At 38.7% G+C, this 19,258-nt stretch overlaps 1 protein-coding gene across 3 annotated transcripts in view; it reads right to left on the reverse strand.

Annotated features, from left to right (window-relative positions):
* LOC148645622 (homeodomain-interacting protein kinase 3-like) overlaps positions 1-19,258 on the reverse strand; it is a 67,014-nt gene that overhangs the window by 28,816 nt on the left and 18,940 nt on the right. For all 3 annotated transcript variants that reach the window (XM_088611744.1, XM_088611745.1, XM_088611743.1), the window contains exon 2: positions 17,112-18,288. In XM_088611744.1, the coding sequence (XP_088467870.1) occupies positions 17,112-18,286 (1,175 nt within the window). In that variant the 5' untranslated portion in view covers positions 18,287-18,288. The remainder of the gene's footprint in view (positions 1-17,111; positions 18,289-19,258) is intronic.

Here is a 19,258-nt window from a genome sequence, read left to right on the forward strand (position 1 = left end):
AGCCAGAAAAAGTCTGTGACCGTCTCACATGCAGGGGACAATCCAGGGACTCTAACCCAGACAGCATGTCTCTGGACTGTGGGAAGAGCATGCATACTCCACCAGCTCCAAAGCAACAGCACTAACAGAACCGCACCATGTCCCTGACTGCACTTTAGTTTATATACAAGCTCCAGAGCTGTGCGTTTTTTTAATATGCTAGTAAACCATTACATTGAAAAGGGGGTAGGAAAATGGTTGCTTCAGACAGCCCCTTTATTCTGTGAGTATATTGATATACTGAACTTACAATAAATTAGCCTGGAAACATTAAAGCACACTCTAGAACTTCACTCTGCAAGCTATAAAGATGGATAAACCAAGCGGACTGTGGATATTTAATGTTATAAGACATTCTATAAAGCACTTTCACAATAAAAACTACGACTGATGTAAATTACTAAATTGTTCATGCTTTAAAAAGCTGTAGAATAAACAAAAATCTCAGAGATCAGGAAATGTTAGAGATCTACATGAAATGTACACAGAGTTTAAACAGCAATTTAATGCTGCATGTGTAGTGGTTAAGCATAAAACTAAATGCATTTAGCATCCTAGATACTGAGATAAATACATTTATGACAGATGCAGTTTAGAGGATCTGAACCCCCACTGTACGAACAACAGAGCAGTTACTTTACATACCACTGCATGCAGATCTCTTGACTCCAAAAAACGAATGCTCCCTAATGTTATTAACCTTCTATGTGGCACAGTCAATACATCAAAGTCAGGACTAACAGGCACCCATAATAACATCATCTCCTCAGGCCATTCATTATGGAAAAATCCAGGCAATTACATTGCCTAAGAGTGGCAAAAACATGACTCTTATCATAAGCGATCCTGGCTCTCTCAGAGGGATGCTTGACTTTTATGCTTGAATTACTGGGCCTCTTATCATGTGGAAAGATTCAGCTTGCAATCCTAAATTGTCAGAAAGAGTTAGCGGTTAACCTATACAGACTTTATTCTAGAAGAAAACCAGCTACTATACTTAACTCAAAGATCAAGCCTATCGGTCAACTTTTTGTTGTAACAATTTAAAAAGTCAACATGCTTTACTCTTCTTTTGCACATTCATTGTTCCCTTTAACACATCAAGACTGGCCTCCAAACTTAAAATATAAATAAGGCAGACATGCTGGCGTTCGTATTCTTATGTTTCAGGCACAGTAAACTGGGCGACTCGCCTTTTTATTTCACAATTAAAGGAAATATCTTTTTGAAGTGTGAAAAAATCTGATAGGATTGGAGACATGCAATTTTTTTTTAAAGAAAAACTACTTTCAACAATAAGGGGTCTGTGTGCAGGGCTGAGATCAATAAGAAAGGAAGCTCATTCCCATTAGCGTAATCCAAAACAACTTCAGTACATGGTATGCAAGAACAAGTCTTCGGTTGTTGTATGGGCATGAACAGTTTTTAAAATACACATTCGTGAAAGAACCAATTACTGTAAAAAGCAAAATGTCAAACATTCTGCTCACCCTCTTGCATTTCAAGCAGGTAAAGGCTAGCTAAATCTCTTATATATCATATGGAAAACTTGAGAGGGAAAATCCTTTGGCTCTGAAAACTGAACCATTTCAAATGATCCACAAGAACACTCCAGGCAATGGAAAAACTTTAGCATTAAAAAGGGCCTTTAAAGATTCATCTGGAATAACAAGCACTCCTCTCTGCGCTTTTTGGGTCGATCAAAACAATATTTTCTTAACCATTTCAAAGGACCACACCCAACATCTATCATGTTTATAAACAGTTCATAACTGCATAGAAAATTATCTTTTTAAAGTAATAAAACACAACTTCAATAATCATTGGGTTCTCTAGTATGTATTGGCTTGTTCACAATTCAGAGTCATTTCTGCAAATGTACTTTGTTTCTCTGTGAAAAAGTTTGCTAATTAAAGAATTTAAAGTTACATTTTCACATACCATAAATACAACCAGACAACACAGATTTTAGCAAAAGATAATTGCAAAAATACATTTCCATCTTCATTTTGTGGCAAAAAGACCACTAAAGATGCAAAACTAACTAATATAGACCTGACACTAACAGCTCTAAATGCTGGAGAAGTCAGCTCCTTACATAACATGTTTTATGTATATAAAAATTAAAAAAAATTATACTCCATGAGATGGAGTGTTGAACACATCAAAAAGTCTAGTAAATTATATTGTTCAAAATAAAAGAGCAGGAGAGCTAGCAGACAAAACTATCAACAAGGTCTTAAAACTGTCTCGCCTTACTAAGTGGAATTAAGCAGAGCAGGAACAGCTATGTTATCTGGGAAATGCGGATGACTGGTTATAACCAAGGGCAAAAAAAGCATTTGCAACTGTTCTGTAATGAAGAATGTGTGGATATCTCTTGACCCCTGAGGAAATCTCCACCCATCTTTCAGCATTGCTCCAGCCTGCTTGCGTGTTGTTTATCACTACAGTGATGAAAACGGGCTACACCATGCCTTGGCTAAGCTGGAAACCATTATGCATTATGCCTTGCTAAAAATAGTGATTAAAATATACTGGCCATACAATTCTGCAAGGGCACTCAATACTCCGAGCATGCCCAACAACACAGCAATGACAGCTAAAACCCAAAAAAAGATTCAAATTGCGGAGCACAGCAGTGGAACACAGACTGATTTAAGGGGAATAAAATTTAAGTCATTTTAGATTTCCCAAAATATGTTCATTTATTCTAAGTTTAAAACACAGGATATTCTGACTGGTAAAAAGAATAAAGCAATGTCTAACCATTTCGTTTATTCCAACACTAACCAGAGAAAAAAGGACGAAGTCTTAAGGAAGGATTGCATTCCACTCCTGTTTCTAAAGATCCTGTCCGATACTGTCTATATTGTCCTTTTTCAAAGGACTCAGAAGCATTCGGTTGAAAAATGTCAACAACTCAGCAGTGGTCCCAAATATCTTTCCTTATTCTTTTCCAAAGTTCCTATAAACCTTTGCAGTTTCTTGTAGTTTGGGTCTCAGACCAGAGCTTTGCGTGATAGTAATTGACAAGCATTTCTGCTTAGAATGAGCTTCCCTGATTCTATGTAACTTAATCTCTCCACTGATTCTGAATCTAATCTCTAACTTTATTGCTTCATTCTGGAAAGTTACAGAAAACTCCCCACTGTGTTACATGTGGTGGATGTGGCTGAACAGTACACAATACAATATTTCACTCTGTAGCTATTAAGTTCAAGACTGACTGATGTGTTACATTCAAGCACCTTTTTATAAAAATGTCTTTTCATTTCCTGAAACAAAGTTAATGATACTCCCTGCTGAAAAAGGTTAATTCTTTTAAAAACCAAATACCATGTGTATCACTAACCACCCTTCAAAATATATACTATACTGCCCACTCAAGGCTGTTATCCAGAGTCTGAACATACACATTTTAGACATATAAAACAGCAAAATCTCGATGGGGTTTCATATACCTTGTCCTGTATCACTCAACTCTAGTTCTGTTTCTTTTTAAGTGAGCATGTGTTTATGACAGCCTGCTGAAGCCAGTATACACTAACACAACAGTTGTCCTCTATTTTAAATCTCACCAACAACAAAGTGCAACGATTAAGAAATAAAACAGAAAAATCAGACATCATTGTATTCGCATTTGAAAAGTTTTTAGGCATTAAAAACGCATAAAATGCTACAAAAATCAAACTGCGAGAGAGTTATCCTTCATGAAATCTGGCACTTATAAAAAGATTTCACAAACTTTTGATTTAGAAACTGTCAATATACAAGATATATAAGATTTGCCATGTGCTCAGACTACACAAACTATAAATATTATCAAGAAGTGTGTAAGTCAGCCACATAGGAAGGCTCCTCTCCTTGACACAGCCATCCAGAAAAAACAGCACAGACTCAGTAGCCTTACTCTCAAGGATGAAGAAGCTGAAAATAGCCATGTCACCACATTGTGAAAGAACTACAACCAATGGGAATCAATTGATCGAAGACAACGATGTCACCACTGCTGTTCTATAGTTCATGCACCTCAGTATTTCTACACCTGCTATTCCAAGATAGCTTGATAGTGTTCAGTCAGGTCTGTAGGACAGTGCAATAAGGCAACTACCTTGTGAACCTGCCAGAATTGGTGTTTTGAGTGTACACATGCAAGGTCAAATCATGAAGCACTTGCAAAAAAATACTTCACTAAGAAAGGCCGGTGTCAGATTAATCATTTACACAAACCAATAGCACTGTGGTGTATGGTCAATTTCTATACATCAAACTTTAGCATGAATGTGCATGTGCAATGTGGCAGCATTCACGCCACTGCGTCTCTGGTGAAGGGTTATTCCACCACAGGATGTGCACATGTTGATTTCTCAGTTAAGGTTCGCAAGTTTAAAAAATCGGTTCCTGTAAATGACCAAACTGCACGGCAAAACAGCCATGTTGCCAGTTTTAGGACTGAAAAACACAAGCTTTTTTTACAGCTGGATCTAACCAGTGACAGCCCAACCTGAAAGGAGTACCAGGAGATTGCTTGTACGTTACAAATAAAAATAAGATCCCATACTAGAAAGGCATACATTTCTTAATACTAAGTGTAACAGACCTCACTTTAACACTGACAAACTTAAATAATCATCTTTCCCAAACCCAACAAATGTTCCAATTTTCATTTGATAACTTCAGTTTTGTGCCCCTCACACATCTTGGGAGTACCCTCCAACACCTTGAAAAGAATGTCAACCCCAGCCCTCTTCCCCAGCTAGAAATGTAATCCATACAACCAAGCTGCAATCTAAATTATTTACAGGCCACAGAGCTGGCTACACACTGGGGGGCTACACAGTTTCACTCCACTGACAGCACGGGCCTGAAACATGTGCCAAATGCAGACGAAAATGCTGAATTGTAGAGAAATAACGGGACAAAACAAAAACACACGTAAGCTAAATGGAAAAAGGGAATGACCTCCATTCACAGTAAACATGCAGTTTTGTGCTTGGGGAGTGCCAAACTTATTTCATTACTTGCTCATTATTACGGAGCATAACGGCTTTAAGACCTTAATTCTTTCAGCTTGATGTGGTGTGCAATGTGCTTCTGTAACCGAACACCCCAACACAGTACAGAAAACTAAGCCTACAAAAGAGGTGCGCTCTCAGCAGTTCTACCCAGACGTGTTATTTAACTAATTAAGATGAACAGTGCAAGAGTTTTTTCAACTTACTGTCCACACAAATCCTGCAATTCAGAGCCTGCAGTGAATACCACTTGTTCCTCAGTAATAATAAACATCAAGAGCACAGGCCTCAAGTGGAACAAAAATGCATCTGCATTATGTCAGCTATCAAAAGGCGTCAGTATCTGTCTGGAAAGGTGTAAACTGCCCTTTTAAAACAAGGTGCTCATTCTGCATCTAGCTAGCTGGTAGCTAGATACAGACTGGCCAGAGACTGTTGCTTTTTGACACTACAATGCAGCATCATGCTGAAGGTTGCAGTTTAAAGGACCTAGAATTGCTATCCTGGTTGAACCTGAGTAATGCAAGCAAGACCATTAACTCTCATGCTCACTCAGCCTGAAACAGCTAAATTTCCTCATTTAAATGGCAGTCTTTTAAATTAAAAACTTCCAATGAAGAATCTACACACTTTAGGAAAATGTCATAATGGCAGTTCATTTTGTTTTGAAAATCTATACAATTTCAGGATAACCTTTTTTTTTTAATTGAACAAAACAAAAATGTTACTGAAGTCCATCCATAATGCTATATGAATCTACTTAGCCTTAACACAAAGGTCACTTGCACTGCCTTACGATGAAGTAAAAAAATAGAATTTAATGAGCATCTTTAAATTTCTAGTATAACCTAAGTATATGAGTCATAATCTAAAATCATTTGAGGGTTCCTGCCTTGATGTAACCCATGACTGTAAAGTGGGATCCTGCGATTCAACAAAATATTCAGAAGTATTTTTCAAAATTATTCCAAGAAAAGAAAAATAATTAGTGCTAGTACAGCTACTGGGCCTAGAGACTCTCCCCTTGTAGGAATAAGGGGTACACAGGCCTGTGATGAATGTAAGAAGTGTCCCAATGATTCCAACTTCCACAAAAGTTCTACCACTATTGTGGAATGGTGATTCATGAATCACAGGAGTCAAGATGGTCTTTAGTGCTGGGGGTATGCCGATAATCATCTTCCAACACGAAGGGTATACAAATGTATAACGTACAGCATAGTTCGCGGGAATAGCAGTAAACACCATGGTGATTGATCAGTCTGGCACAAAAAAAAATCATATAGGAACAGTAGATCTGGGTTTCTAGAACAGAGCACATCAGCCAACAGCAATGTAAAAAGTACTGACAATCTTTTAAAACTCTCAGAAATCATTTTCCTGCATCTTACACCTCAATTTCACTAGAAAGTGTACATTCTAAATATCAAAAGATCCTGGAATTTTTCAGTTTTAAGGTAAAGTTTAGGGGGATTTTAATTTACACATCTACTGAACTGGGCTGAAACACAATAAGGATGTTGAAAGCTTATCTTGCCATTGCTATTTTTCTGTTTCAGCTCTTCAGCTTTGAGGTGCAGGAGAACTGGAACTCAAGCTATTGTTTCGTAAAAATCATCATCAACTAAGCTACATATAGAGGTGTAATTATTAGACAACTTTAAAAGTCACTTAGATTCTGATTAACACCTAAAATACAGCAAAATAAACAGAGCACTAAGGTACATCTACTAAACAGAAATAAAGGCATGTTTAAAGTAACAAAGATTCCATGGTGTACAATTACATATCAAAAAACAGGACAGGCACAAAATATTAAAAAAGCTTCTTTCTGAGCCCTTATTATATATGAGTTGGGAACCCCTTGCAGTGGGTCTGTCCTGTGGGACAGACCCAACACGCTATACTGTAATTATTGAACTCAGTAAAAACTGAATCTGCATGAGGCAGTCTTCTGCTCTTCAGATGAAGAATTTTCCACAAATGCATAATTCTACACTTTTCAACATTATTCCCACTTTAAGTTGAAGGAAAATAAACTAAGTTTTAGGCTTTTTACTGCTCACATATTGCATTTTACCCGAGCACCATTTCCCAAAAAGTCTTTTTTTGGAGGAGGAAGTGGGGTAGGGTTGGAGAAGCCACAATAAAAATTGTCGTTGGCCCTGGAAAATGATCTGGTTTAAAATACAAGGCACAGCCCTGTTCAATAGTAGTAAAAGATGTGGCCAGATAATATACCCAATGCCTAGCCTATGATTTTACATTTCCATATTGGATACTAATTTAGCAAGTTTGCGTTCAATGTGGTAGCAAAATGCTGGCTGTAGAGGGCAACACTTAAAAAAAACGTTCAACACATCTGTTCAAAATTAAGATCCAACCAGGGTTTTGTACAAAAGCTGCTGTTCCACCCACTTTCTGGAAAACCCCAAGCTGAGACAATCAGCAGCCATCACCATTTCCAGTTTATAAGGGAACAGGAAGCCTGCAATTTAAGAACTACACACCAAAGTTATTTGGACAGAATTTTCTGCTCCTTACAATAATGGCTGGAAAGCTAAAGGAAATCTTTGTCCAGTTTAAAAGACTTGATCCCAACCCTTAAAACAAGCTTAATACAAATACAGGCACACCTACTGAACAAGCAAAAAATCTCTTGCAGCAATATGAAATCATTAATATAATTATACAATAACACTCCACTACTGGAGCATACATTTACATACAACCTTGCAGCCAAGTACGTGACAGTGATTGGAATCCATTTACTTTAATCTCTGGCGGATCCATGCAGCTCAAGAATGAAGTGCAACTGTTCCTGTTTATGCTTCGTACAGTATGGCTGTGCTTTCTCACTCTGTGCTAATGCAACACTTGTCTCCAACTAGAACACTGTCCCATCAAGGCCATCTGGCAGTTACTTTTCATTCAAATTCTGTTCTTCTCCACACTCGCCAACTCATTCCACAGAGATGTTGGAATTATTTATTGTTTCTTGTTTAAAGACAGAATCACCACCCTTTTGTTTGACAAAGGCTAGGCAACGCCATAACCTGACTTGGTATATGCACTGCATAAACAGAAAATGATTGGTGGATTCAAGACTGGGCAGATTTTTGTACTGCAACAATTTTCAATAAGACATTTTTCATGTTTGAAATTGTACCACTGCTGACCTTTCTTTTCTTTTTTTAAGTCCTTCATTTTCTACTTAATGTTGCTTTCCAGTACTGGGATCAGAACCAGCATGTTTTTAAGCAGGGGGTAAAAGGAGACATGTCAGATATGCATAGAAAATAAGATTAGTTTTAGCATTCCTAACATCCTTTAAATTAGAGAAATACCTGGCTGTCTTGAGGAATAGATAATATGAATGTATAATCTAGGGCACCGAGGATATTTGCCTTTGTTTATTCTTTGTTTGTATCCACAGTGGATAACAAAACTGTGGTATTTCACAAGCAAATGAAAACTAAGCCTAGAGGAAATCTTAACAACAAACATCCGTACTAGTTGATAAACTTGTGATTAATAAATTGAATCATTAAATTGCAGTTTAAGTTATTATACTATTTTTCAAAAAAAAATCCTTACACTAAGACAATCTCCCACAAACAATATCTTCTACTATGTAAATATCAAACCGAACAAGATTTGTCATGTGCTAGGTCCTTGCTTATTCTTGAAAGTGTGCAAGAACCGTACTGAAACAATGGACTACATGTTCCATGACCCTCAGCTATATGATAAATGACTGCCATTTTACCCGATTACCTTAAAGGTGGAACATCACAAATGTTACAAAACATTGCTAGTAACTTCTTGATCTAAGAATATCATACAGACATTTTATAAAAGACTCCTGGGAATCCAAGAATCTACTTCAGCAATATGGCTGGGCAAATTGATCCACACCCCTCATAACCCTTTGCATGAAGAAATAACTCCTTTTAAGTGCTGAATTCATGTTAATGTAATTCCCAAGTGTGTCCTGAAGTCCTTGTTTCACTGATCCTTAGCAGTGCTCAAGGCTGACCTCCTCAGGGCATCAAGTGCTTTTATAAAATCAGCCGTCTTAAGTGAACACTTTACAGGGACAAAACTGTGAATGGCATTATGATTTGTGCAATATGAAAACCGATGAATCAGAAATGTGTCAGCAAGCCTTTATGACATCACTAGGAACAGAGGCCACAGGCATGTGCCCACACATTGTTAACCGGTCGACAAGGAGTAAAAGACCATTCACCCCTTCTGCCAGCCTTTTGACCACCTTGACTCTAAACACTCCACTTCAAGGACTGCCGCTCAGAAACCTGAAAACAATACCGCAGAGCTGTATCAATTATTAACAGTCATGAATAAATCACTCACACGTGAACCATTTCCTAAAAGGTGAAGAAAACCACAATGTAACATTATACAGAAAAGCTCGGACAAACTTTTTTGTTGCTCACTTCCTTTTGCTTCCTTCCTGTTTTCCCTTGGGCCTCATGCATGAATGAGTAAAAGCTCTGGGTTTTTTTTTTTTGAGTAAATCAGCAACTGCAATAACATACTCAAGTGGGATGTTTTTTTTAATTCTCTGAGGATTCTGGAATTTTCTTTTCCGTGCCAAAAGGCACTTAAAATTTCCACATGCATTAGAACCCTACTAGACAAATAAGATGTCAACAAAGGAAAAGACATCATTAGAATTTACCAGGCTAAATATAGGCTGACCATAAGTGACTCTACATTCTATAAAATAGGGAAGAAATTATTAACAATGCTAGAGGCGACCATTTTTAAGCACAATGCTGTCAAGGAAGCTCTATTTTTAATCTTTGACCATCCCATGCAGTACATCCAGCAACTACCAGAAAGCCACTTATTCATCGTCTTTAGGTTGCTGGACACTAACCATCTGGACAACATAGGGCACAAGGCCAGACCCAGACAGAAGTCAGTCCATAGGAGCCAATACCACATGACTAAGTGACAAACTCTAGCTGATCTCTAAAATGATCTTTCCTGCATGTGATTTGTCTGGTTTTTTTGTGCATTTTCAATTTTTTAACCATGAAGAGTTATATGAATATTACAGAATTCAAAACCTGTCAGTGCACCGACACACTGCTACATTTCTGTATATAGCATATAATGTATATTGTAAATATTTCTTCCAATCTTTGACGTGCCACGTTTTTTACAAACATTCATTAATTCATTTATGCAAGTTGTTGAACTAAAACACTTCTGAAAGGGAACAAGTTAGTTTATAGCTCATTCACAGTTTCAAAAGAAAAATAGTGATTAGTGTCTTATCAATCCTGTACACTTGACTACGTAATATCTATGAAAAAACAAAATACACTTTGCTGCTAATTCTGTGCTTTCTGGACTTGAAACCACAGCACATTTAATTATACATGAAATATTTCAAGGACAGTCCTATTATTTTAAATAAAATGTTACTGATATACAAAGCCATTCTTATATGGAATGGAATAAAAGCAATAAAAAGCTTCAATAATAATCAAATCAATGATGACATTTCAAAATCCTTTCAGCGTAAAATCTTTGTAAATATGACATATGATGGGCCGAGACATTTGGGATTTCTCCATAATCATTTTGGCACGGTCAGTCACTTGACCAATAGAAAACACAAATACAAAATAACACACCTAGGCAATGAATAGCTAAAATATAAAAAAGACAAAAGGTGTTTGCTAAACCTTCAGAAGTGCATGCAAATTCTTCAACCGGAACCCGATAACAGAGCTTTCCACTACATCATACAGCACATATTCCCCTCTGTAAAAGCAAACATGAAAAACAGCTGACATTGGAACATGCTGACCTTGAACAAGAAAATGACCCCACTAGCATTTAGTTCTGCCTTACTTCACTCCAACAGCCAGACAGCTTCACCATCTATAGTAGTCAACAAGCTCTGACCACCTCCCATTGGCTATTTTAAGCAAACCCCCAGTATGTTTGGGCAATGCACTAACCAGACAGGCAGCAGCAGCTCCGTATCATATTGTGTCATATAGACAGCAGGGGTATGCAGGGCCCTATGGAATGCTGGACATTTTCTTATGCAGCAACATCTTTCTCTTCCCAGGACTGACTTCCCAAATCTCTGCCTTGTGCATCACCGCTCAGGAAACAGGAAGATGTTTCTGGTTTACAGTCATTACGTTTGGAAGCACCATAGCTATTAAAGTAGGGGGGGGAGAACAGCCGTTGCCTTTCTGGATGGAAAAAAAGGCAACAGTAAATTCCTGCTGGTTTAGTTTCATCTACTGAGGAGGCATTAAAATAAACTACAGAAGCGCAGGGTACAAGGCAGACAGGGCATCACAGCAGTTCATCGCAGGGCAAACGCATGCACACCCGCCAGCATGTTTTTCAAGGAAAAACGAAGAGGACATGTTAATCAAAGGCATAAATAAAAAACATTTTGGCGCATGACTTCATTTTCTCCACATCTTCAGAAAATGACATACTGGAGATCTGTGGCATTTTAGGATTTGTGTAAGTAAATGTTCCTTATGTCCTGTCCAAAAACAGAACAAAGCTCAGTGGAGAGTGTCAAACTCATAATTCTAGCTAAACACTAAAAGTCACTTTCATGTTAATTACCAAAGAACATCTAGGCGTTTTCTTAGAAGACTGAGTTCTTGTTATTTTGGGCCCCACAGTGTACAGTATGCTAAACCACAATATATGAGTGGTATAGACAATAGTGGGAATAAAACAGTACTCCACATTTGTTTCAGGGCAGTAAAACCCATGTAAAAGGGACTACACCCTATACTTAAAATTTCCAGCCATCAAGAGGAACCATCTTAGGCTATTTTGTATTTTCCATGCCAGAAGCAAGTGTTACGGAGAACAAATTTAGCGATAACAATCTAGCCTTTATGGTTAGGGTCAGCTTATACTGTGAACACAAACGTGAGAAGGAGGAAATAAAGCCTTTTTTCCCCCCAAAAGGACACTTATAGCTGATCCGTCATCCAACACATGCAGTGCTGCAGTTAAACTTGGCAGCACAGTGTCTTTTAATAGCACGGAGCACATGTCATTTGAATCTTTAGCCCTACCACCGCTACCTCAGAAACTGGGAATTGCACAGAAAACTGAAGGGGAAAGCCTGAACGAAAATTCAGCTGTGTAAATGTCCCCTCTTCGACTTTGTACAAGAAGACAACCACATATATTTCAAGTTCCTATGTGGCGTCAGGCAGCTTAAAAAAAAGCATTTAATAATACAACATCCTAACTGGAGTAACAATCTGCCTACTGGCAGTGGGAATACACACTTATATTTGACCTCAACACTTAAAATACTTAAACAAATAATTACACAAGTTTCCCCATAAAATATTACAGCTGAAACAATTCAGTCATGGAACTATCCATAAAACCCTGCTTAACCAGAAGCCAACTTCAGATTTACTTTGCAATCTCAATCATTTCAAAAACTGAATGCCCGGGACTTTAATTTCCTCCACCACTGCAAGAGAAGAAAAACTATTCAGTAGTTCAGTTACCTTTTTTTTTTAAATAAATTAGGATACAAAGGTTTATTAAGCAGCTCAGACAAAATATGTACTTGTCACGCTCCCGATCACAGCATTGGTTTTCAAGCCTCTTTCATGGATGGGGGCAGAACATCGGCTATGTCATGTTAAAGCTAGGTTGGGCAGCAGTAATATCCAGTGACAACACACTGATCTCAAACCTCTTTTAAGGAAGTGAACAGAACATTGGCTTTGTCATGATAAAGCTGGGCTGGGCGGTAGTGTCTACTTTCCACCGACAATGCATACAAAGGCAGGAAAAACAATCCAAGCAAAAGGTTTCTATAGTTCCTACATTTAACAGCTATAACATGAGCTATGGCAACCTACCTCCTTTTAGAATGAGCAAATGCACATGTATCAGAACTGGGGAAAAGGACCTGACCAGGGAGGGACAGCTCTATTGTTCCTTATGTAACTTTGAGCGGATGAAGGAGGTTACTTTAATCATTCGATTAAAACAAATGTCAACTGCGTATTTCAAACAGTATTTTAAAAACCATATAGCACATGAACAGCCTCTTTCCGTGTTCAGGTGGGATTCCTAGAACATTCTAAAAGGCTTATTAAGGATTAATTTACTAAAATGGAAAGATTTCAAGGTGACCAATTTGAAAACACCCACACCAGCACACCAAGGATTTTAGTAATACAAGACAATGGCATTAAACCTTGTTGGATATCTCAATTACAAATCATTTAAAGTATCAGAGTGTATTCACGTTAGGGACATTTCATGTACCATTTTATTTTTTGTATGTTAAGAATTTTATAATTGTATCAGTTTTATAAACGTACCTGCTGTACAGTCTTCTTAACATGAAAATAAATGCTTTCATATTTGGAGCAAAAGTAAACCAACTTAGCAAGCTCCAATGCAACTTCAAACACTTAATTCCATATAGTGCTTTTAGCTGACTGAATGCTTTTAGCATTCATCTTTCCCCCTAGATGTGAAATGGTTGCTTTGCACAGCACTCGGCTCTGTTTACAGTCAGTCATATCAAGTCTCATGATTAATTTTCTCCCCTGTGGGTTTAGCGTCACCATTTGCTTTCAGTAATTGAATAAGACACAGAACTTTCAGTCACATGACAACTATATGCCAAAAAGCCACACTGTAAAAATATCATTTGCAGTACCTAACATTCCATTCCGCAGGTGTGTAAAGAAAAGCAGCTGGTGTTATGTTAATACCCAAGTTGGGGAAATACAGAAATGCAGAATTTTAGATTGAAATTTTAATTTTACTACTGAAAACAGATTTTGTCTGCGTTATATAAGGATACATGTCCCTCACTTATCTCATTTCGTTTTGATCGTCACCAGGTCAAGATTTTTCTCACACACAGCACATGGTATGCCAAACTGAGAGTCTTAAGTAAAACAAGGTACCTATTAATGTAATGTCAGTGTCAAAGGCTTATTAATAAAGTCTTTACCTGCTTCAAGCAGTAAATGTAAAGTCAAGAGTTAAGAATTGCATTTAAAAACTATTTTACTCAACTATCAGGGAATTGTTAAACTTTTATTGTTAATGAATGTTGGGGCCTAAAGTGCCACCAAATAACATGTTTTGTCTGTATGCGTGCTTAAGGGATCTCACAGGAAAGGTAAAGTCAAGTTACAATCAGATGATGCAATTAATCCTAGCTGGATGACATCCTCAGATGGTGGCCTTTCCTTCCCTCATAAAAGCAAACAAAGAATAAAAGGTCTGAGATTCCAAAGCAAGACCATTACAGGAATAGGAGCTCAGCTGCCAGGCAAAGTTTTCATTGCATCAGAAAAGCCATGTAACCCACATAGTATCCCTATGATGCAATATTTCCACATACTGCACAATTTAAGGCATTAACTGCAAAGGCATGCAGACTACAGAATGGCTGTTCAATCAGGATACTACTTCCGTTTTAGGATCCAAATAGTTTGTGTAAAGTAAAAATTCCCATTTTAAATATTACATGTGTATTAGCGGTTTACCACATGCCACACTACAAAAAAAGGTTATTTCACTGTATTTGCCTGCCTAGAGTGTCATTCAATAACTATACAAAACAAAAATGTGCTTGACCTAACAGCAACAAAACCATTCATTACTACCAGCCTGTTTCAAACTAATGCAAACAAAAACTCAGGATAGTCTAGCTATAGGTTCCCTTAGACTTTAAGAGCTTTATGTACTTAAGCTCAAACAGCTATGGCTGATCTGTGATCACAGACGGACTGCTCAGAAAAGTGACTGCAATTAGGCATTTAGGACACTGCCATCTGGTCTGCAGTCAGTATTGTCAAAAACTGTGGTCCATGACTTCTGTTCTCTAGTAATCCAATCATATAAGTAGTTACGGACTTACATTTAATATTAGATGTCATTTCAAACTAGTGGCAGGGCTTGTGTAACACGCAAATGTCTCCTTTTCAAATGCTGTAAATGATCAGACAACCTTTCCAATACCCTTTTAACTTGTTTAATCTCCAGCAGAAGCCTACCTTCACCACATGTAAAAAAAATGTAATTGTACATAGTATATATTTCCCATATCTAATATTTTAAATAAGGAAAGTCAGATTCCTATATTCATATAAGAAAAACAATTGCAGAGTTATTTCCAAATGCTCTAGTTGGATTTCGATTCTGCTTTGTGTAACCACTGTGACAATGACACCACATCAAAGATGCCTTTTTTGACACACAGTAATAACCTGGAGATTATTTGTAATAACTTGTCACAGTGGTTCACAGGCAGAGGAAATGGAAAATTACTAACTGCCACAAAACTTCCCAGTCTATGCGTTCACATGAATCAATCGACCAGCAGGTCTGAACTGGAATGTCATGCAAATTATTCTTTTCTGAGAAGAGCAGTTCTACTCGGCTCAACACACATGCAAATTAAAACAGATTTTTTATATATACACAAAATACCCAAACAGTACAACAGTAACCGACAAAATATGTTTGAACTTTCAAGAACGCGCACGTAAGTTGTACAAATTCTCCCATGATCTTACCAAAGCATTTCACCTTAACATTTATTAGGACAATGTGTCATATAACAATTATGAAAATCATCATACAATTAGTATGTGATCTACATTATCTATCTGAGGACTTTGCTGTTTAAGCATTGTGATTATAACAGTCATTAAATACTTGCTATTTAAAGACAGTACATTAAGGTGTAACTAGAGTATGTTGGAAGTATAAGCCTTTTGCTAATACTGCTATCTTATAATTTTTGCCTTTAAAAAACGACTTAAAAATCCCTTTTAGATGTTATCCTTATCATTAAACAAATTTAAAAAAAATCACAGGGATTTTACATGCATACTTTAACTTTCACTTGCAATGTGGACTCAGTAAGGGTAAAGGAAACCTCAACCAGCATGCATTTTTATTTGCATATTAAAAAAAGCCCCTGTTTGAAATACAATAGGAACTACATTGAACCTCCCACTGCTGTCACAGAAATCCCATTTATTGTTGCTAACCAAAAACGTCCTATAGTGTGCTTTAGAGTCATACCAATATGAACTACATACAGTTTTCCATTGAATTCTGTAAAGAAAACAGCACTTCCCTTCCATGAATATTCAAAACACGAATGGTTTACTTCAACCAGTAATTCATTAAGTTCCTCCTTTTAGAGGTCAGTAAATATTTCCTCATTATGCAGGGCATATTGAGAAAATTGCTTTGTTGCACGCAGACCTGACAGGACTAGGTTAGCACTGGGTCCAATTCTTGTGTAGAAAACCCACACATCTCTTAAACATATCAATCTAGTCAAAACACGTTAGTACTGCACCACCAGAATGTGGTACCCGAAATTGAATAGCAACTGCAAGTGTTTTGAAGTGTTTGAATAGCAAGGTGTGTGCGCACCCAATAAGAGCCTCACAGCTCCAGGATCTTGAGTTGGTTTCTGGGCTGGGGTGCCAATCTGTTTGGAGTTTGCATATCCTCCCTGTGTTTGCATCGCTCCAGTTTCCTCCCAGTTCTCAAAAACACACAGGGTAGACGTATTTAAAGCAGCCATTTTCCGGGGAGGGGAGGTCCAGAGGATGTCATACTTGGGGAATTTTCCTCCCAGCACAACCTGTACCGGGGCTTCTATACAGAGTCAGATCCACTGGATGAGTCAAAAAATAAAAGAAAAGGCCGCCTCTCATCTTTGGTCTTTCTTTGTTCTGAAATGAATACACTAGTATATGTTTGCCACCTTTGTGGTACAGAAAAATATTTGACGTCTGTCCCACTACTCTGCAATAAAATTTACCTCCTCTGAAAAGAAATTTACTGGGCATGATGTGCCAGGCTATTCTGGAAGGTTTAAAGACTTTTACAAGAGACGTCAGAGCTTTGTGCTCTTCTTTAAGCCTCTTACTTGACAGAAAGGCACTGAAAGCTATGGTTATGCCAACAGAAACCCAAACCACCCAGCAACCCATGATCATGTTGTCAACCTACCTGTAGTACCGCGACTGTAAATACGTTGAACACACCGCTTTTGAAACATGGCTGGCAGATCCAAAGTCTATTACTTTCACCCTATACGGCTGCCGCACAGGGTCCACCAGCATGATATTCTCCGGTTTGAGGTCCGCGTGGATGAGGCCGAGGCTTTTCAGTTTTTTCAGTGCAGTGGCCACCTGTTGCAGGATAGGCCGGATTACCTTCAGTGGCAGGGGGCTGAACTTGTTCTGCTTCAGGAAGTCATACAAGTTCTGCTCCAGCATCTCAAACACCAGGCAGGTGTGGTTGCGGTGCTGAAAGCACTCGAAAGCCCGTACCAGGTTATTCTCGTCCGCATTCTCGCTGCTCAGTCGGGCCAGGATACTCACCTCGATCTGCCCCTGCCGTGCATACGAGGGGTGGTTTTTGAGTATTTTGATGGCCACTATCTCATTCGTCCCCCGTTTCCAGCACTTTACCACCTGGCCAAAGGTTCCCCGGCCCAGGAAATCGAGGACTTCGTAAGTGTTCTTCATGGAGCACAGCACCTCGTGCTGCACCAGCTGGTAATCCCCATCCCCGCCGACGCCGTTCTGCTTCGAGGCGCCCACCACGGCGACGGGGTTCCCCACATTCGTTTGCAACATCGCAGGCAACATGGACAGGTCCTCCACAATCTGCATGGCGCTCCCTCGGTTCTCCAGCTCCTCGCTCTTACGTTTCAGCCCGCATCTCTGGGAGCCGTCCGCCAAGTTCAAACCTCCTCCTTCGTCGTCGTCTTCGCCGCCGCTGCTGCTGCTGTCTCCTCCTCCTCCTCCTCCACTGCTGCTGCTGCTGCTGCACCCCGGCCCCGCACCCTGCAAGGGCCCCCACCTCTCCTGAGGCTGTCTCTGCCGCGCCTGCGCCGCTGTCGCCCTGGGGTCCTCCCTTGAGCTTCTTAAGGCGACGGCTTGAAGCAAAAAGTTCTGCCCCCGGGGCCTGCTGCCTGCCGAGTCTTTTGTCTGAAATGAGCGAACGATATTCGTCGGTTTAGCGATGCCAAGGGTTCTACCATTCAGATACGTCCGTGGGTAGGCTCTCTCATGGTAAACGCAACTGCTTGGCTCTACTTTAAGCTTCTTCACACTACAAAAGGCACTTGTCTGGGTTTGATAAACGTGTGGTGGGTAGACCAAGACTTGTGAGGCCATACCTGCAGAAAAGAGAAAAAGAAAAGTGGTCAGAAAGAAAAATATTCAAATGGACAATTTGGCATTCTGAAGTTTTTTTTTTAATTGTTCTTAAATATAAAATGGATCTTGGCAGAAAACGGGATTTCATAAGTTTCAGACGAGTGTCACAGCTGGCCCAGGTTATCTTCAAAAGCTCCACTTTCCATAGTTCCATGGCAGTCCAGACACCAAAAATACTTTATTTAAGGAAATTAACCAGTCTTCCTGTTCTGCTATATCCATTCAAAGCAACTACGTTCCAGTTTGTAAAGGTTTAATTTTATTTATTAAGCAAGTATACCTAACTAATACATAAGGTCAACAAAAATGCTCTGACAAAGTAGGAGAATCTCTTAGTCACAACCTAGTGGAACATCATCAAGAAAACTACGGAACATGGCCTCATGCTGATAAGGAAATTGTACAAAGATTAACAGAGACATTTGGCACAAAATTCTCAAACTGTCAAACCGTATCAGGCCGGGGTATTTTTCTCTAAGCCTTTGTGCCAAAGTGCAATTTGGACATTTTGAGAACATGAAAATGCTCTGTATTTTTTTTTTAATCATGTGGCATTGCATAACCTGCATATGAACACAAAGAAATATTTCCTAAAGGACATGATCTTCAATTGCATAAAATGGTTAACTGACTATAAACCCCTTAGTTTTTACAATTACATTATGCTTAATTTCTTGTTTGAAAGAACTAAGGTTTAGTCAGAACATCAGGGTGGCAGATGGTACCTCAAGAGTGCCAACACAGTGAGATTAAAACATGCAGTCAGAATCCTGAGCTCGAAACAGATGCCTCAGCCACACCCAAAGGCCCAAGGTGTTGGGATCTCTGAAGAATAAAAAGACCCATCCCAAAGGTGTTTGAAGTTGATCTCTTCGTAAGAGTCAACGCGAATGATGTCAGGCTCTTTCACTCCTGGAAGTCCCAGATTTT

This window comes from Lepisosteus platostomus, chromosome 18 (assembly GCF_059453375.1).
Source record: "Lepisosteus platostomus isolate fLepPlt1 chromosome 18, fLepPlt1.hap1, whole genome shotgun sequence".
Lineage (NCBI taxonomy): Eukaryota > Metazoa > Chordata > Actinopteri > Semionotiformes > Lepisosteidae > Lepisosteus > Lepisosteus platostomus.